We start from the raw sequence: 21,581 nt of genomic DNA on the forward strand, positions 1-21,581 counted from the left end.
AAGTAAAGGGGGCGGATCCTTTTTATCATTTACAGGCTCGCATAGGCTAAAGGGGCGAAAGAAAGCCTGCGATTGGCCGAAGAAGATGAATGTGAATCACACGTTGGGTTGCACTACGGCATAGAGAAACTATATTTACTATTCTGTATTTGTAAATATTTGACTCTCCTGGATTTACTACACTCACGGTTGTAAGAAGACCATGGTTACGTATCATTATTGAACGTGACGGCTGCAAGAGAACTTAGGTGAGCTATGCGGCTTTATATTTTCCCGGTATCTTGTTTTAGAACGATCTTGATGTTTCTGTGATGAGTCTATTTTTAAATTAAATTCAATTCAAAGTGTTTATTGTCATATGCACGATAAAGAACCCCAATTCTTACTTTGCTGTCCACACAGTTGCCAGCAAAAAAAAAAATGGAAACTAAGAAATGTTTAGCATTTCTTGAATCCCGAGACTTTAACCTTCCGAATGATATTTGGAACGATGCATTCGAGTGATTGGTGACATCGTACAGACACTGTTTCCGTAAATGTCTAAGACACGTATTTGCTTTTTTGCCAGCTTTCGGAATGTTAAGGGGGTAACAAGTTGGACTGAACTATCTGACTGTTGTGTCGATGTTCCCATTGTAGCGCCTTATAATCCGGTGCGCCTTATGTATGGAAAATATAGGACCAAAAACTATTTTTTGGGGGTGCGCCCTATAACCCGGTGCGCCTTATACTGTGGAAAGTACGGTATATATTAAAAGAATAAGGACCAAAGTAAAAACAAACATGTGGGCACAAAGCAACTAAAACGTCCAAACGAGAATTCGGAAACAAATACCAACCATGACAAAGTCCAAACTAGAAACACTGAAACTGCAATTGGAATAATGCAGTGTTGGGAATATACAACATACCCAAAATACGAAAAAAGTGTACTTAAACAACTCCCAAAATATGAAAGAAACATGTACTAAACATCTCTAAATACTCATAATATGAATAAAACGTCTACTTAAACAACCATAAATATGCAAAATATTTATCAAGCGTTTACTAAAAGACCGGAAATACGCATAATATTCACACAATGTGTACCGAAACAAGCATAAATATCCCAAATATTTCTAAAAAGTGTACCTTAATAAGAAAATCTATCCCAAATATTCATAAACAATACATACTTAAGATATGATGTAAAGTGTACTTAAACAACTACAAAGACCCAAAATATGTATGAAGCCTGTACTAAGCAAACATAAACGCTCATAATATGTCACGTTCTGCACGGTTGTCATGGTGCCCAGCTGGCCCCGCCCCTTGACACTGGCTGACCTGCTTTTTCCTGATTACTCCTATGGGTACTTAAACTTAAACTTTTTGGAACTGCCCCTTGCCAGATCATTGTTTACCCTTGTTGAAAACTTGTTGATACCTGTTTATTCTTGTTGTGCTTGTTGGACTTTGTTGCACTTCGGTGTAACATTCTGAGAAATACCTGCAAGTTCTGTTTAATCCCGTTAAATACCTAGTCTGTAGTTTTGCCGGCATTTGAGCCTGCTTTGTTTTTTTTGGTCCGTTTGTGTGTTGGACAACTTTTCTTTCTCAATTAAAGTGACAGATCGTCTACGCAATGTTACGTGACATAATATGAATAAAATGTCGACTTAAACACCTATAAATACCCAAAATATTACTATATATGTACCTACACGACTATAAATACATAATGTTACTGAAATGTGTACGTATACAAATATCACATATGAGTAAAGCTAAACAATGACAATTATTTAAATATGTAGGTAATTGTCATGATTACTAACTCTGATCACCTGGAGCAATCATCCGGGCGCCTTCTGATTGGCTGGCACTTCGCTCTTAAGTGCGCTGCGCCCAGACCTCCTGGTCAGAGTGTTCTATCAGGAGACCAGAACAGACCAGGAAACCCCCAGAGCATTTGTTTCAGTTCTTTATTTAAGGAAGCGTTCAGGGCTTGCGGGAGACGTGATGGCCGTCAGACCTCAGAAGCGGAGCCGGAAAGACAGCTTCGGATCGAGTAGCCAACCGGAGTGCGGAAGTCAGGCAGGTCGAGTTTACCGGGGCTGGAGAGGAGACCGAAGCGTGGGTGGGACGGAAACAGGTCGGATCGGAGGCAGGCAGAAACAGGTAAGCAGAGTTCTTTGACGAACGGGAAATCAGGAGAGTCACACAGAGTTACAAATGTACACTCTGACACTGCCCTCTGGACGCAGCGTGCTTAAGAGAGAAGTGCCAGCCAATCAGAAGGCGCCCACATGATTGCTCCAGGTGATCAGAGTTAGTAATCATGACAGTAATGAAGAATAATCTACTGGTAGAAAGTAAAATAATTTGAAAAATGTATTGAACCTCAATGGCGGACAGTTATACATCATCCTCAAATTTGGCAATCATTCCCTTCTTCGTCTCGATCGTTGTCACTGCTTTCCACTTGCCCTTATCACTAATTTCTTGGGATTCAATAATATCATGACAAATGGGCAATAAAACACAGTAGATCACAATAAAACTAGATGTGGTCTTGCCCAACACAATTGGAACAGAACAGGATCAGGTAGAGGGCATGTTATATGCCGAAGTGTCCTTGGGCAAGACACTGAATCCCTAATGCCCCCGATAAGCAGGTCGGCGCCTTGCATGGCCGCTATTGGTGTGTGAGTGTGTGTGTGAATGGGTAAGTGTGAAGCACATTGTAAAGCGCTGGGGAACTAAAATACCTTTCATTGCACACTGTTTTTGAAAAATAAAGTCAGTAATGCAAATTGAGTGTCATTGGCTCTGTTGCCATAGTGACAACAGATTTAGAGTTTTTGTTTAAGAGACAGCGTTTATTATTTTTCACCTCCTATTGGTAAAAAAAACCTAAATTCTTTAAAAATATATTAATAATGATTTAAACAATAAGCTAAAATATATAAATGATCATAAAAATCATGCATATTCAAAAACACTCATAGGTTGCAAAATTAGCATTTATTTGACATAACATGAACCTTACCCATAGGCAGGGTTGCAGAGGGTTACTTTAACTGGATTACTTTCAATTACTTTTGGATTACTCCAATACCAAATATGCTAATAAAAGACAAAAGAAACTAAATATGAATAAAATGAGTACATTTTGTGCAGGCTTGGGGAGTAACGGACAGGGTTGGGTAGGGTTACTTTAACTAGATTACTTTCAATTACTTTTGGATTACTCCAATACCAAATAAGCTAATAATACATGGAACACATGGAACGGCAAAAAATGATGTTGGCAAGCTGTTTGGATTTATTTTCATTGTGTTTCTGTCGCATTTTATGTTCGTTTTGCCGGAGATCAAAGAGATCAAAGCCAGGAGAGAAAGCTTACCACGTGTTGTGAGTCATCATTTTATACATATTTAGTTTCTTTTGTCTTTTGTTAGCATATTTGGTATTGGAGTAATCCAAAAGTCATTGAAAGTAATCAAGTTAAAGTAACCCTACCCAACCCTGTCCACAGGGCGCTGACATGATTGTCTGGCATCTTGCTGCTTTGGGTACCCAAAAACCTCAAAAAGGCCCTTAAAAAATATCGAAGGTAAAATGGTGCATTTTGGTCACTTTAAATCTCGACGGTTATCCTTCCATGTGCTTTTTAGCACGTTTTTTGGTTGCACTATGCTATACAGCACCATCTTGTGGTCAAATAATGCACACTGTCCTCTAAAGCACAGGTGTCAAACAGGCGGCCCGCGGGCCAGATCAGGCCCGCTAAGGGATTGAATCCGGCCCGCGAGACAAAACTCAGAGAAGCGCAAGAGAAAAACAAGCTGCAGGTTGAAATAGGTCAACTTGATGTTGTCAAAGACAGGTGCCTCGAACAAAGACACTGTACTTGTATTTATTTTCTTTCTTTCTATCTCTCTCTCTCCCTCTTTTTCACCCCTTTTCTCCCACTCTCTTTCTCTGTCTCGTTCACTCTCTGCGTCTCTCCTTTTCTCTTCCTTTGTTGCTCTTTGTCTCTTTCTCTCTCTGTGTCTTTTTAACTTCTTTTGCTCTCACTTTCTTTTTTCCTTTTCTCTCTTTTCTCTTTCTCTCTTCCTACCCTTCGTGCTTTCTTTTCTCTTTTCTCTCCTTCTGTCTTTCTATTTCTCTTTGGATTTCTTTCTTCCTCTCCCTTTCTTTTACCCCTCTCACGACTTTTTATCTTTTGTTCCTCACGCTCTCTCCCTCTCTCTCTTTTACTTTCTTTGTCCCACCCTCTCTCCTTTTCCCTCCCTCTTTCGCTTATTTCTTTCTCTTTTTCTTTCTCCTTAAACTACTAGTCCGGCCCCCAACAGAATGTTTGTTCTATCGTGTGGCCCCCGAGTTAAAATGAGTTTGAAACCCCTGCTCTAAAGGAACAGTAACATGTTTACATTTTTGGTTGCAGCTGATTGGTCTCCGCAGGGCAAGCTTTTTCTATATGTTTATCTAAATCTGTGGTGTTGCAACAGTAGCAAACCACTTTACCACACAAATAACATCTGGTGTTGTCCTTTTTTGGAGTTGGGGGGAAAAAGTCCACACCGTGCCTCGCTTCCTGTTTACCTCTGTCATTTTTTAGCTTCTGGAGAAGATTTGGCCCTCTCTTCTGCCTGGCAGGGTTGCTAAAAGTGTGCCTGTCAGTCACCAACTCAGGCATAAACTTGGATGAGAAAGAGAAGGGCTATCCACATAGAGAAGCGGTCCTTTGAAGAAATTTGTGTAGGAGTAAAGTATAGAACACAGGAATGGTATCGATTCGATCCAAGTACTTGCTTGGTTTCGAAAATATCGATATTTGTATCGATCTGCCCACTCCGAGTGTAGACTGATGAACTTACGGTACGGGAGAACATCTGCAGAAGGCTGAGATGAAGCAAGAAGTTCTTCAGCCGATACCATCCAACACTTGCTGGAGAGACCGTCATGTTGCGCAATCGAACAGAAGATCCTGGAGATGATTAAATCCCAGAAGAAGAAATAAAATAACAATCTGACTCCAAGCGCTTGTAAAAAGCATCAATCAAGAGGAGCTCCAAGTGGAGTTGAGCTCGTATGTCTTGAGAATGAGAAGCCGCAATCGAGAGGGAGAGAGGCGGGGGCGTGTAGAACTGAGAGGAGGGGCGTTTTTTTTTTTTTTTTTTTTTTCCTCACTTAGGGATGAATGACATCTGTTTTTTCCTACTGCCATTCCATTAGCTGCACCGCTTATCCTCAGTAGGGCCGCGGGGTTGCTGGAGCCCATCCCAGCTATCTTTGGGCAGGGGACACCCTGAACTGGTTGCCAGCCATTTTTCTTACCGATCACCGATAAATCCCCGCTCCTGGAGACGGCTACTCAAAACTTTATTTAGAAAATATGAAGTGAAACACACACAAAGCTTTTAAATAAAGCCCGTCGAACAAAACTTGTCAGAATATAATGAGAATGTATATAAAAACTAAAGAAATACTAATGAAAACATTTTTTGTAGCCATTGCACAACTGCTATTTAAGTTCAATAAAAACATCCGTGAATTATTCATTCGAAAAGAGGGAAATTATAACTTAAGGGGCTGTCGTGAATTCATAATCCCAAAGGTGAGAACCACCAGGAAAAGTATGTGTGTGTCTGTGTGTGGAGTCAAACTTTGGAACAACTTACAAAATAAGATCAAACAATGTCCAAGTATTCACTTGTTCAAATTCAAATACAAAAAAACATTACTGGTGGAATACAGAGATGAGGAGGGTGGGGTATGAGTGTCTACTATAAAAATTCTACTACAGAAGGACTGTACTACAAAATTACTACAAAACTAAATCTTGAATTTAGTGCTTGAAAACAGGCAGTTCATATTTTATTTTACATTCGTTCTGAAAAGAAAAAAAACACTACAGGAATACTACAAAAATACTTCTATTGTCAGGTCCTGCACGGTTGTCATGGCGCTCAGCTGGCCCCGCCCCTTGACACCGGCTGAGACGCGTTGGACTGATTGCTCTTGGAGCACCTGCATTTGAGCCTGCTTTGTTTTGTTTTTGGTCCGTTTGTGTGTTGGACAACTTTTCTTAATTAAAGTGACAAATCGTCTACGCTAATGAGTTCCAACTTCCTGATTCCCGGTCCGTTTCGTGACATCTACAGTAATATTATAATTCAGAGATACTATTACAGTAATACTATGAAAAATAGTCCTACAGTAATTCAAATACAGTAAAAAGAAATACTCCAAAAACACAAAAAAAAAAGTTAAAAGAGAAATACTACAACAAAAATTCTACAGTAATACTACATAAATACAACTATAGTGAATAATTACTGTATGTAGGAGTGTTCACACCCTTTAAACATCCTGAGCCTTGCGACTGATTATGCACAAGCTCTCCAGTGCTTCATGGACCCTACGGAGAAATAGATAGGAGACACAACCAAGTTGTGCAACGACGATTGTAAATATTCTATAAACAATCACACCAGCCAATAAACATACGTGATTGATTATGCCCCAGGTCCCCAGTGCCTCATGCACATTACAAAGAGATAAAGAGGAAAAACGACCAAGTTGTGCTACGACTTCAAAAAACAAAACAATCACAGTGTGTAAAAATCTTGAGGCAAGCGACTGATTATAGCAAAGCTCATTAGTTTTCCGTACACATAAAAGAGAGGCAGAGAAGAGAAACGACCAAGTTGTGCTACAACAATCAAAATAGCATGTAAACATCTTTAGCCATGCAAATGATTATGGCACTGCTCTCCAGTGCCTCATGCACATTACAAAGAGATAAAGAAGAAAAATGACCAAGTTGTGCTACAACTTTTATAGAAAAAAATACATTCTAAAAACAAAACACTCACAACAGCATGCAAACATCTTTAGCCATGCAAATGATTATGGCATCGCTCTCCAGTGCCTCGTGCACAATACAAATAGATAAAGAGGAAAAATGACTAAGTTGTGCTACTACTTCAAATAAACAAAACAATCACAGCATGTAAAAATCTCGAGGCAAGCGACTGATTATAGCAGAGCTCCTTAGTTTTCCGTACACATAAAAGAGAGGCAGAGAAGAGAAACGACCAAGTTGTGCTACAGCTTTTATAGAAAAAAATACATTCTAAAAACAAAACAATCACAACAGCATGTAAACATCTTTAGCCATGCAAATTATTATGGCATCGCTCTCCAGTGCCTCATGCACATTACAAAGAGATAAAGAGGAAAAACGACCAAGTTGTGCTACAACTTTTATAGAAAAAAATACATTCTAAAAACAAAACAATCACAACAGCATGCAAACATCTTTAGCCATGCAAATGATTATGGCATCGCTCTCCAGTGCCTCATGCACAATACAAAGAGATAAAGAGGAAAAATGATCAAGTTGTGCTACTTTTTTCTTCAAAAACAAAACAATCACAGCATGTAAAAATCTTGAGGCAAGCGACTGATCGAAGCAAAGCTCCTTAGTTTTCCGTACACATAAAAGAGAGGTAGAGAAGAGAAACGACCAAGTTGTGCTACAACTTCTATAGAAAAAAATTTATTCTAAAAACAAAACAATCACAAAAGCATGTAAACATCTTTAGCCATGCAAATGAGTGTGGCATCGCTCTCCAGTGCCTCGTGCACAATACAAAGAGATAAAGAGGAAAAATGACCAAGTTGTGCTACGACTTCAAAAAACAAAACAATCACAGCTTGTAAAAATCTTGGGGCAAGCGACTGATTATAGCAAAGCATCTCAGTTTTCCGTACACATAACAGAGAGGTAGAGAAGAGAAACGATCAAGTTCTGCTACAACTTTTATAGAAAAAAATACATTCTAAAAACAAAACAATCACAACAGCATGTAAACATCATTAGCCATGCAAACGATTATGGCATCGCTCTCCAGTGCCTCATGCACAATACAAAGAGATAAAGAGGAGACATGACTAAGTTGAGCAACTACTTTTATAGAAAAAAAAATACATTCTAAAAACAAAACCATCACAATAGCATGTAAACATCCTAGCCATGTGACTGATTATGGTGAAGCTTTCCAGTGCCTCATGCACATTACAAAGAGATAAAGAGGAGACATGACCAAGTTGTGCTAAACATGCCTCCAACACGTAGTGTTGGAGGGACTAGAGCTTAACTTAGTCAATTAATAGTTACTTTGTTTGTCAAGAATAACGATGATCGGTGAGCTCTCTGTTGCCTCACACACATTACAGAGAAGTAGAGAAGAGACACAACCAAGTGGTCCTATTAATTTGATAAGAAATAACAATCAGAAAACAAATATCACAAACAGCCTGTAAAAATCTTGAGCCGTGTGACTGATTATGCCCAAACTCTCCAGTGCCCCATGCAAATTACAGAGAGGTAATGAGAAGACCTGACCAAGTTGTGCTACTGCTTCTACACAAAATAAAAACATTCTTAAAAAAAAAAACAATCTCAACAGCCAAGTTCTATAGCCATGCAATGATTACGTGCAAGCTCTCCAGTGCCTCATTAACATTACAGAAAGGTAGAGAGGACACACGGCCATGTTTTGCTGATTGCTACTGTTACAGTAAATATTCTAAAAACAATCGCAACAGCCTATTTACATCCTGCGACAGATTATGGCTAAGCCCTTTAGTGCCTCATTCATGCACTTTACGGAGAAGTAAAGAGGAAACACAACCAAGTTGTATGACTATTTCTACAGAAAATGGAACATTCTAAAAACAAAACAAAAACAATCGTAATTGTAAACATCCTGAGTGTTAGGAATTGAATATTGTCGCTCGAGTCTCTGTCAAGCCTCCTCTCTCTCGTTCTTCTACTTCCTTCTTTCGGCCCACGTTTTTCTGCAAGCTGGTGTGCCGGCTCCTCCCATGGGCGTGCCAGGAAACCCCCCACGTGGGCTCCTCCACCTCGGAGAAGAGCGTCGCGATGTCTGAAAAACTCATCAGGGCCTTGCTCTCAAAACATCGCTCGCCGTCCCCCGCCAGAGCCCTGATATCAACAGAAGTAGACAAAATATTCTGCATTCGGATCAGCGTGACCTGTCATTGAACTTAAGCCTACTCGGTGAAAAATCTTCATTGCACTCAATGAATGTAACTTGTATTCAATCGTATAAAATCTTTTATAGTCCAATGTATAAGATCCTTCATGAGTCATGCGACTGATTGTCTCCAGGGCTTCAAAGATATTATGGCGGGATAGAGAGGAGAAATGACCAAACGGTGGTACTTCTACTACAGCAAATAGAATATTCAAAAAGCGAAAGAATCAAAACAGCCATTCGACTGGATTGCCAAATTCTTTAGTGCTTAAAGCACATTACAATGATGTAAACAGGGAACAGGACCAGGTCAAAATATCTTCTGATAACATATCTAAATACTTGGAAATACTTTTCTAACGAGTTGTATTAGCTTATTGAATATTATTACATACCTGTCAAGCTTCACGGCTCCATGCCCTTACAAAATGTTGTATTTTCCCTTACAAAATACTGTCATGGTCGCCGTGGCGACCGGTCTGCCCCGCCCCCTGGTCACCAGCTGAAGCAGATCAGCTAATTGCATGGCTGCTATTTAAGGTTGGGTTGTGGGTATTGCGGGTGTTGGCTCATTACACCTTTTCTGTTCTGTTATGCCTTGTCCTGTTTAGTTTAAGTCGGAGGAAACCTGTACCTGACCATTCTGAGTGAAAGAATGTTTTTGTTCTGTTTTGTCCCGGAGTTTTTGGACAACTTTTATTTTAGTAAATAAAAGCTTTGATCGTACGCAATTGAGTTCTCCCTTCCTGCCTCCTGCCTCCATTCTGGTCCGGTCACCCCTTCCACCTCGTGACAAATACAAAATAATCTTACACCATATTTTTTTTCAAACGTGTTTATTTATGGAGTTTAACATGTTATATTGCACATGTGTTTCGTTATATCATATATATTGTTAATTGACATTTTGTTGTGAGATACTGAGTTGCTCGACATGAATGAGGTTTATTATAAAAAAGAAGTTACAAAATTAAGTAGCTTGGATATTCACTGTAGAAGGAAAAAATACATGCAAATACCTTCCTGACCTGGTAAGTAGAATTTTCTTATTCAAATTATGAATTCATTTTCTGCATTAAATTATTGTTGGTAATATACCGATTAAAGGGATAACCACAAACCTGTCTTTTTTCATTTTCTCCTTTTATACTTCATTTTTTTATTAACTTCTTTATACAACAATAATGATTCATAATATAATGCATCAAAGCAAGTGAGCCGTTTGAGAGCCGGCTCTCTTTAATGAGTTGAGCCGAAAAAGCCAGTTCTCTAAAAAGAAACGGACTTCCTTTCGCTACACAACTACCACATGAAATCCAATGTTTTTTAAGACCACGCTCGCTTCGTTTGCAACGAAAAAAATGATACCGAGATAGAGGCTACCGCGGCGAACTCTATGGTACCCATAATTGACAAATTTGCTTTTTCCGTACAGATTTTCTTGTACGTCGTTCACGTCTTAGAATGCATAATAAACGTACTTTGTACGGCAAAAACGTACAGGTTGACAGGTATGGTATAGGAAGAAAAATATTACGTACTTTGATGATGATTTATATTTTAAATAAACCTAAAAACGGGTTTAACTAATGAATCACACTTTTTGGGGGTATGTTGTTACTATTATTTTAAAGTAACACACACTTTTGGGGTGTCGTTTTATTCAAAAATGTTTGTTTTTGCAAAAAACATCCCCCAAAATATATTTTTAAAAAAAGGTTAAAATAATTTCGTTTTTGCCGTTTGAGAGCCGGCTCTCTTTATCGAGTCGAGCCGAAAAAGTCGGTTCTCTAAAAAGAGACGGACTTCCTTTCACTACATAATCACCACATGAAATCCGAGGCGGCAGACGCATGCGCACAGTAGCATCAAACCGCTCGCTTCGTTTGCAACGAAAAAAAACCATACCGAGATAGAGGCTACCGCGGCGAACTCGTTTGACTTGATTGATTTGCCGTTCCGTGATAATCGGTGTATACCGGATGGTATCCATAATTGACAAATTTGTGTTTTCTCGTACAGATTTTCTCGTACGTGGTAAAAGTCTTAAAATGCATAATAAACATACTTTGTACGGCAAAAACGTACAGGTTGACAGGTATGTTATTATAACTTGGCTAAAAGTGGCGCATTACCCGCTCTTTTTCTTTTTTTTTCCTATTCGTCCGATAATTGTCGCTCCATATCTAATGTTTACACTTCCGTACAAATGAAGAAATCAGTCCTTGAGCACCTCACAGGCCCAAAAGTCGAATTTTGGTCGGAAATATCCGTTAGACATGTACAAATACAGGGTTGGGTAGGGTTACTTTAACTTGATTACTTTCAATGACTTTTGGATTACTCCAATACCAAATATGCTAATAAAAGACAAAAGAAACTAAATATGAATAAAATGTCTCAATTTTGTGCAGGCTCGGGGAGTAACTGTCACGAGACCGGACCGGATCGGAGGCAGGAGGCAGGAAGGGTGAACTCATTCGCGTTAACGATCAGTTACTTTTATCAAGGGAATAAAAGTCGTCCAACACTCAGGGACAAAAACAAAAACAAGCTTACAGGCAAACAGGAACTCAGACTAGGAATACTCACAAAACAGGCTTTTACTCAGTACGGGCAAGTACAGGTTTCCTCAAGTCAAACAGAACAGAATAATGCAAAGTAATGCAATGAACCCGCAACCGGCAATCCCCAAAACCCGCCCTTAAGAAGCACACACGCAAATTAGAAAATCTGCTACAGCCGGTGCCAAGGGGGCGGGGCCAGCCGGTCGCCACGGCGACCATGCTGGACATGACAGTAACGGAATACATGGAACGGCAAAAATGATGTTGGCAAGATGTTTGGATTTATTTTTATTTTGTTTCTGTCGCATTTGATGTTAGTTTTGCCGGAGATCAAAGAGATCAAAGCCAGGAGAGAAAGCTTACCACGTGTTGTGAGTCATCATTTTATTCATATTTAGTTTCTTTTGTCTTTTATTAGCATATTTGGTATTGGAGTCATCCAAAAGTAATTGAAAGTAATCCAGTTAAAGTAACCCTACCCAACCCTGTACAAATACTTCTTGTCAGAACTCAACATTGGGGCAATAAAATTCTATATTGGGAGATTCTCGGTCAAAATAACCGCAAAATCTGGTTGAGGCACTGGAGGGGCATGGAAACCGCTGGCATGGGTCCAGGTTCACCATGACGACAGGGTGGTACTTTTGGGAATCCCCCCCTGCCTGGGAAGTCCATTAGAAAATGCATAACCTTCGAACCTTGTGACATTCCTGAGATAGATGAGGGGGAAGCTTTTATTTTGGGATAGCATAAATGCTACGTGAGTTTACTGGTTCTGGAATCATCAGCGTTTGAATTGAGTCTGTTTCGGTTCCAGTTTGATTCAGTCCGAGTCTGTTTCGGTTAAGCTCAGTAGAGTACGGTTCCTTGAGTCTGGTTTAGTTAAGCTCTTGAGTCTGGTTCAGTTAAGTCAGGTCATGTGTATTTGAATACCCATACCTGTCAACAGTGTTCCCTCTAAACTGCACTCAGCGCACAAGAAAATCTAGCCAGCGCACAAAAATGAGGGGTCGAAATTGCTAATTAAGAAGCGACTTAAGTCAAAGTTACAGTGCATGAAGGTCAAAATACACAGGTTCCCCTGACGTTGAGTCCTAAATGCGGTATTTTGAAGTCGAGTCGAAGTACAACGAAGTTGAGTAAAGTTAGTAGAGTTTGTCTAGAACCTGCTTCTTTGGCTCGGCTCTAAAAGGAACCGGCTCTTTCGGGTCCTAAACGGCTCTTCAGGTTGTTTTTGCTTCTTTAATCCCAACATGACCAAATATTATGTAAACTTATGCACAAAATGACTTAAAGGAAGGGGGGAATAGAACAAAAAAGAAAAAAATACCAAAATGAAAAAGAAGTGAAAAGCTGAGAAAAAAAGAAGGAAAAATGTAGAAAAAAAAACGGAAAAAAAAGAAAAGAAAGAAATGTAGGAAAAAAGTAAATAGAAAACAAAAAGAAAAAGTAACAGCTCGGCTTCTGTCGCTTTTTATGTTCGTTTTGCCGGAGATCAGAGAGATCAAAGCCAGGAGAGAAAGCTTACCACATGTTGTGAGTCATCTATCTATTGATATTTAGTTTCCTTTGTCTTTTATTAGCATATTTGGTATTGGAGTAATCCAAAAGTAATTGAAAGTAATCAAGTTAAAATAACCCTACCCAACCCTGATTATTATGCCAACGACGTTCCTACGACCGATTCTACTCCAGTCTTGTTATTTACATATTCTTTCTTTTTAAACTATTCTATACAATTACCTTGTATTATACACTACAATATCTTTATTACTCTATTCTTACCAGCTCAGTAGCCTAGATGGTAAGGCGCCCGCTTTGAGACTGGGAGGTCGGTGGTTCGCGCCCCGGCCGAGTCATTCCTAAGACTTAAAAAGTGGTTGGCGGCGCCCTCTGTTGGCTGCGGCTGCATCGGCTCGCTACAACGGGTCAGGTGCAATCGACATTTCGTTCTGTGTACATTGTTACACAGAATGACAATACAAGGAAATTATTATTATTATTATTATTATTATTTTAAATCTATTATATTATCTTTATCAGGGTTGGGTAGGGTTACTTTAGCTGGATTACTTTCAATTACTTTTGGATAACTCCAATACCAAATATGCTAATAAAAGACAAAAGAAACTAAATATGAATACAATTATGACTCACAACACGTGGCAAGCTTTCTCTCCTGGCTTTGATCTCTTTAACTAACATCAAATGCGACAGAAACAAAATGAAAATAAATCCAAACAGCTTGCCAACATCATTTTTGCCGTTCCATGTGTTCCGTTACTCCCCAAGCCTGCACAAAATGTAGTTATATTATTCATATTTAGTTTCTTTTGTCTTCTATTAGCATATTTGGTATTAGAGTAATCCAAAAGTATTTGAAAGTAATCCAGTTAAAGTAACCCTACCCAACCCTGATCTTTATTGAGAGTTCGTGTGTCAAATGATTTCTTGTATAAATCATGTTTATGGTTTATACTGGCTGAATACAAATACATTACAATTCAATTTTGAATTTGAAAAGATTCAATTCAGATGGATTCAGGTTTAATTATGGTCAGCTCAGTTCTATTAAATGACATTGTCATTAAAAAAAAAATAACAATTTTGAGGCAGTTTCCAAACTTCATCCTCCGATGTTATGTCGTCGTGGCGCCCCAAACGGAAACTTATCTGCTCCAATTTTCCAATTTGATGGATTAGACCCAGTTGATGAAGACTAATGATCTTTCTGCATTACAATTTCCCGACAACGCATTAAGGTCATCAGTTATGGGGACAAAAACCGACGCCCACGTGGAAAATAACACAAGGCGCTTTATTTACATTTTTGGGGAAGAACAAGAAAGCAATCTATAAACTTCAGCACAGAAAAGCATTTTATTGTCCTGACTTATAAATCTGGTCTAGGCTTTAAATAAAAATATAGCTCGGTAATCATTATGATATAAAGTCCCTGAAACGGAAAAAATATACTGGAGTTACTGTTAGCTGGCGGATATTAATTCAATTACCGTAATTTGGGGTTGAGGTGTGCCCCGAATGTTTGTCTCACTATCACCATCTGCCGTGAGGCAACAGTATTGCGAGCCTCATTTTGTCATGGTTGCCATGGCGCCCAATTGGTCCCCGCCGTGTGGCGCCGGGTTCTGTCACGGTTGCCACGGCGCCCAATTGGCCCCGTCCACTGACACCAGCTAAAACGCGTTGACAGATTGCTGCCGGATTACTTAAACCCGGTCTTGCGAGTTGCCTGGTGTCAGAGCGTCTGTGAAACTTCTGCTAGACTCTGTGTGTTATTCCAAGTCCTGTGAATCTCCTTTTTTGCCTGTGTTTTGATCCTGTTTTATTTTTGGCCCGTTCTGTTTGATTTCAATCTACTTCCGCGACCATCGATCCCCGGATGGAGTGTGAGCGCATTCCTCTTCTCCCCAATAAATTGTGAGTAACGTTACGCGATGACATTTTCCTGTCCTGTTTTTTCCTGCCTGATACCCATTGCCGACCTGTTTCTGGACCCGTTTCTGCCCTGCTCTTCCATCCCGATCATCGACCTGTTTTGCCCTGTTTCCTGCCTGATACCTGTTGCCGACCTCTTTTCCTGACTCGATACCGCCCTTGCTCTCCCGTCCCGGCTATCGACCAGTATCCCTGCTGCCTACCATTATCCTCGCTCGACACGGAAGTGACACTTCCGTGTTCCCGCCACCTGTTACCTGTGTCCGTCAATCATCAGATCGTGGAAGCAAGCCCTGCTCTCTCTCTTTATCAATAAAACTGAGTAAACAAACGCTACTGGGTCCTGTCTCCGTTTCTGGCTTGTGACAGTTGTTTCTTTGTTTGAGCTTGGTTCAGTTGAGTTTGGTTGAGTATGGTAAAGTTGAGCTCAGTTTGAAGGCAGCACGGCGGCGCAGTGGTTAGCACATGTGCGGCACAGTTCATGTCTTGGGAACCTCCTGCGTGGGTTCAAATCCAGCTCCATACTTCCTGTGCGGAGTTTGTATGTTCTCCCTGTGCTTGCGTGGGTTCCCTCCGGGCACTCCGGTTTCCTCCCACATTCCAAAAACATGCATTTCAGGTGAATTGGCCGGTTCAAATTGTCCCTTGGTGTGAATGAGCGAGTGAGTTGTCTGTCCCCGTGTGCCCTGCGATTGCCTGGCAACCAGTTCAGGGTGTCCCCTGCCCACTGCCCGATGATTGCTGGGATGGGCTCCAGCACCCCCGCGACCCTACTGAGGATAAGCGGTGTAGCTAATGAGAGATTAGAGTTCAGTTTGATTTCAGTTGACCTCAGTTGAATCCGGATCAGTTTGGTCTGCTTTTCTTGAACTTCTTCGAATCAAGCTCAGTCAAGTAGTAAGTGAGGATATACAGTATATAAATTTTTCATGGTGCAGAGTAAACCTTGTCATGTTGACTTTAATATGGGAAAAAGTGTCAGCTGCTTTGTTAGTTTAACAAGAGCACATCCTAGAACTTATCATTCTGCCGACAGCTCAAATAAACGCGCCCACAAAAGAATGTCTTCTACCGAGCGTTTCTCGGGGACAGCAAAACCTGAACGCTCTCTGCTTCAATTTCTGCTTAAAATTAAAAATAGTATGGTAAATGATAAGCTCTAAGCTCCAGGGCTCCATGCCCTTACAAAATGTTGTATTTTCACTTAAAAAATACAAAAAAATCTTACACCATATTTTTTTATCGAACGTCCTTTTTTATGTAGTTTAACATGTTATATTGTACGTGTTTCGTTATATCATATATATCGTTAATGAACATTTTGTTGTGAGATCCTGAGTTACTCGACATGAATGAGGTTTATTATAAAAAAAAGTTCAAAAATGAAGTAGCTTGGACGTTCACTGTAGAAGGAAAAATACATGCAAATATAATGAAGTACAACAATACATTTTCTTATTCAAATTATGAATTCATTTTCTGCATTCAATTATTGTTGGTAATATACTGATTAAAGGGATAACCACAAACCTGTCTTTTTTCATGTTCTCCTTTTATACTTCCTTTTTTTTCTTAACTTCTTTATACAACACAGTAATTCGTAACATAATGCATGAAAGAAAGTGAGCCGTATGAGAGCCGGCTCTCTTTAATGAGTTGAGCCCAAAAAGCCGGTTCTCTAAAAAGAGACGGACTTCCTTTCGCTACACAACTACCAGGGAATGATGCATGATAGGAAATCCCCAGGCGGCAGACGCATGCGCACAGTAGCATCAAACCGCTCGCTTCGTTTGCAACGAAAAAAACTGATACCGAGATAGAGGCTACCGCGGCCAACTCGTTCGACTTGATTGATTTGCCGTTTGGTGATAGTCGGTGTAAACCGGATGGTACTTATAATTGAAAACTTTGCGTTTTTCCTTACAGATTTTCTTATACGTCGTACACGTCCTAGAATGCATAATAAACATACTTTGTATAGCAAAAACGTACAGCTTGACAGGTATGCTATTCATACACACACACTCACACTAACAGCAGTGACAGCCATGGAAGGCGCCCATCAGTTATTCACAAAAATATTTGGCAATTAAGACCAGTTATCGATGCTAAACACGGTTTCTTGTAGCAGGTATGATATAAACCTAACCCCTTAACCCTAACCCATTGAAAATAATTCTTTTGAAATCAATTGTAGGCCATCTTTTAAGATTTTTTTAAAAATTATTATTACTGATCCATGCAGTTTTTGCTTCTCTTTTTTTCTTTGACATTTTTCTTCCTGGCCAAAAACTTCTATACATTTATACACACACATATATTATATGTACATAAATATATACTGTGTATATACAGTATATGTATATATATATACATATATACATATATATATATATATATATATACATATATATATATATATATATATATATATATATATATATATATATACATATATATATATATATATATATACATATATATATATATATATATATATATATATATACATATATATATATATATACATATATATATATATATATACATATATATATATATATATATACATATATATATATATATATATATATATATACATATATATATATATATATACATATATATATATATATATACATATATATATATATATATATATATATATATATATATATATATATTTATATATATATATATATATATATATATATATATTATATACAGGGATCAGAATGGAGATTTTCATTTTCAGCTGAAATAGCCAGGGGCCGCAGGCCCCGGCCAGGTCTAGGGCGGAGCCCGGTGGGGGGCTCAGGAGGGCGAAGCCCCCCTGAAGCCAACAGCATTTATCTTATTTGCTATGTGAAAATTGCATTAGAATGAATTAAATCCAACAAAACAGAAACCATGTATTTTTTTCAGTTTTAAGATGTTTAAAACAATTGGGGGATTACAATGTTACAACCATCACCATTGTTGTTGTGTTTTGATGATGAAGATGGACCCTGTATTTAGCTACTAATCAACAATATATATGAAAATATATACATTAATAACCATTCATCATTAATTTGAAAATAGAATGCACAAACTGAACATGCTTAAAGAAAATACATGTCATACATTTTGTTTATCCTGTTCTAAATATTGTATAAACACAAAAGATAAAATCATTTCATAAATAAATAGATTTATAAATACCTCAGATTGGGATTTTCTGTCACACAGGGGAACCAGTGGTTGACTGCTGCTAGTATTTGAAGTGGAAGGATTTGGAACGGCCAATAATGTTGAACCGGTGGTGTTACTGTTAGTTTCACTGCCGATTTTAAATGGGGATCCGAGTGCATAATTTGATCGCCGGCAAGCTATTTTTGCTTTGTGCTTGTTCATTTTAGCATCATCGATCAGTGCCACACAACCTCGCGTACCATAATTGATCAGATCGACACAGTATAGACACTTTGCTTTCCCTGGAACATCACACTTTGCGATGAACTGGCTCAAAGTTTCTGTAACTTCCTCGATCTTTGCGCCGATTTTAACCTTTACTGTGACAGTCTTCTCCAGCCATGACCACTTAAATTTATTCTTGATTCCTTTATCAATCTCGGAGACAAAAGCCTCGTCTTCTTTTCTTAGTATTTTCATATTTACTTTTTCAAGCACTCATTTCACCGTTTGAAAAGACTGGAAGGAGCGCCATGTTTGAGAAAGCCAATGCTCTGAACAAAAGCTCCGCTGATTGGTTATCAGCGAACCTATCGACCAATAGATAGATAGATAGATACTTTGTTCATCCCCGAAGGGAAATTCACATTTCCAGCAGCATCCCTGAGCTGAGAACAATCGAGAACAATCGAAAATAACACGGGAGCTGCTGGAGTGGCTGCCATTCGTGACGGTGCCGGAAGAAAAGATTCAATTTGAATCATGTACAAACAAACAAACAATTGAATCATGTACAAACAAACAAATGGTAGGAGTCGATTTTTCTCGCGATCTCTAACTGCTAACTTGGGGTGATGAAACAGTCACGTATCATACCTCACCCCCCCAAAATATTTTCTCATCGAATTTAGACGATTTACGGGAATGACCTTTGGGGTTCAAAAACAGCGGAAATCCGCGGATCCGCGGAAAATTCTGATCCCTGTGCATATGGTCATTTTTCAAAGAATAAATGAATCAATTCATTTTAGCTTTCTAACCAGATTTCAAAATGTTAGTTTACGTGCTATAATTATTTTTTTTTAAATATTTTCTGACTTTTTTTTTAGTTGAATCAAAAAATAGGAGTACGTGTTCCAAGCAAATAAATACAATGTATGTAAAACATAACGTTTTGAGGATAGTGCGCCTGGTATCCAGGAAGAAAAATCATTTGTCAGTGTGAAGATGAAATTGTATCCATCCACTTGGGGCAACATTAAAGAATTTATTTGAAAAAAACTGAAAACATCCACAATAATTACAATATAAACAAATAACATTTAAAAACACTATATGAGATTTTAGGCACAACAATGCAAAGTTAAGAGCGCAACATGATCCCAACAGCAGGGATTTTGAAAATCCACCTTAAAAAAGAAAATGGCGTCAACAATAGATGCACATGCTGCTGCTCTGGTACAAGTACATGTAGGCGTCGCAGAAGAGACGTTTGGCCACGCCTTTCATGTCCCGAGGATTCTGATTGGCCAGCTCCCCTTGAGACATGTCCAGGTACACGCCCACCTCGGGGCACCGCCGCACTTCTGGGATGTTGAAACCGTCTGCCTCACCTGGAGAAATAAAGTATCAAATAATAGATATATAATAGATAGATAGAAATACATCCATCTATCTATCCATCAATTCTTCTATCTATCTATCTATCTTTCTATCCATCCATCCATCCATTCTTCTATCCATCTATCTTTGTATCCATCCATCCATCTATTCTTCTATCCATCTATCTTTTTATCCATCCATCCATCTATTCTTCTATCCATCTATCTTTCTATCCATCCATCCATCCATCCACCTATTTTTCTATCCATCTATCTTTCTATCTATCCATCAATCTATTCTTCTGTCTATCTATCTATCCATCTATCTATCTATCCATCTATTCTTCTATCCATATATTCTTCTATCCATCTATCTATCTATTCTTTTATCTATCTATCCATCCATTCTTCTATCTCTCTCTCTCTCTCTCTCTCTCTCTCTCTCTCTCTATCTATCTATCTATCCATCCATTCTTCTATTTCCCTCTCTCTATCTATCCATCCATTCTTTATTCATCTATCTATCTATGGTTCAAATTTGGTTCAGTTCAAGTTTGGTTTAGTTGCGTCTGGTTTCATTGAGCTAACTTCAGTTTGAGTTTGGTTTCGTTTTAGCTGGGTTCAGTTTGAATCTGGTTTTGTTCGGTTCAGTTGGGTCCGGTTTTGTTGCGTTCAATAAGTTTTGAGTTTGGTTCAGTTTTAGCTGGGTTCAGTTTGAATCTGGTTTTGTTGGGTTCAGTTTTGAGTTTGGTTCAGTTTTAGCTGGGTTCAGTTTGAATCTGGTTTTGTTGGGTTCAGTTTGATTCAGTTTGAGTTTGGTTCAGTTGGGTCCGGTTTTGTTGCGTTCAGTTCAGTTCGAGTTTGGTTCAGTTTTTGTCTGGTTATGTTTTAATAGGATTCGGTTTGAGTTGGGTATTGTTTGTGTACAGTTCTGTTGAGTTTGGTTCCGTTTGAGTTTAGTTCAACTGAGCTTGGTTAATTTAGTCTGGTCAAGTTGAGCTTGGTTCGTTTTAGTTGAGTTTGAGTTGGGTTCAGTTTTGAGACAAGATCTGTTGAGCTAGGTTCGGTTGGGCTTAAGTCTGGTTCAGGTCAAGTATGGTTCAGTTTGCGTTTGGTTTTGTCCCGAGTTTGGTTTAATTCGAGTTTGGTTGAGTCTATTTCAGTTTTAGTGTGGTTCAGTTCGCTATTGGCTGAGCTTGTTGGTGTTAGAGCCTCGTTGGGTTTGAGTCTGGTTTATTTCCGAGTTTGGTTCAGTTTGAGTTTGATTGAGTTAGGTTCAATTGAGTTTGGTTGAATCTGGTTCAGTAGACCTCAGTTCAGTTTGTGTTGGCTACAGTTTGGTTCAGTAGAGTTTAGTCGGGTCTTGGTACAGTTTGAGTTTGGTTATGTCCCGAGTTTGGTTTAGTTTGAGTTTGGTTGAGTCTAGTTCAGTTTGAGTGTGGTTTGATATCGGCTGAGCTTGTTTGTGTTAGAGCCTCGTTGGGTTTGAGTCTGGTTTATTTCTGAGTTTGGTTCAGTTTGAGTTCGAAAGAGTCTAGTTAAGTTCGAGTCCGGTTCAGTTTGAGTTTGATTGAGTCAGGTTCAATTTAGTTTGGTTGAATCTGGTTCAGTAGAGCTCAGTTCAGTTTGCGTTCACTACAGTTTGGGTCAGTGGAGTTTAGTTGGGTCTTGGTTCAGTTTGAGTTTGTTTGACTCGGGTTCAGTTGAGTTCAGTTAAATTC

The 21,581-nt window shown here is 38.9% G+C and overlaps 2 protein-coding genes across 3 annotated transcripts in view; both read right to left on the bottom strand.

Moving 5' to 3' along the window:
• Positions 1-5,071, bottom strand: part of ghrhrb (growth hormone releasing hormone receptor b) — a 38,001-nt gene extending 32,930 nt beyond the window's left edge. The window contains exon 1 of the mRNA XM_088348982.1: positions 4,869-5,071. Within this exon, the coding sequence (XP_088205108.1) occupies positions 4,869-4,955 (87 nt within the window). The 5' untranslated portion in view covers positions 4,956-5,071. The remainder of the gene's footprint in view (positions 1-4,868) is intronic.
• Positions 5,072-19,506: 14,435 nt separating this feature from the next.
• cyldl (cylindromatosis (turban tumor syndrome), like) overlaps positions 19,507-21,581 on the bottom strand; it is a 28,081-nt gene continuing 26,006 nt past the window's right edge. For both annotated transcript variants that reach the window (XM_088350178.1, XM_088350177.1), the window contains one exon: positions 19,507-19,872. In XM_088350178.1, coding sequence (XP_088206304.1) covers positions 19,688-19,872 — 185 coding nt within the window. In that variant the 3' untranslated portion in view covers positions 19,507-19,687. The remainder of the gene's footprint in view (positions 19,873-21,581) is intronic.

Source organism: Urocampus carinirostris, chromosome 12 (assembly GCF_059441175.1).
Source record: "Urocampus carinirostris isolate Australia breed hairy pipefish chromosome 12, RoL_Ucar_1.0, whole genome shotgun sequence".
Lineage (NCBI taxonomy): Eukaryota > Metazoa > Chordata > Actinopteri > Syngnathiformes > Syngnathidae > Urocampus > Urocampus carinirostris.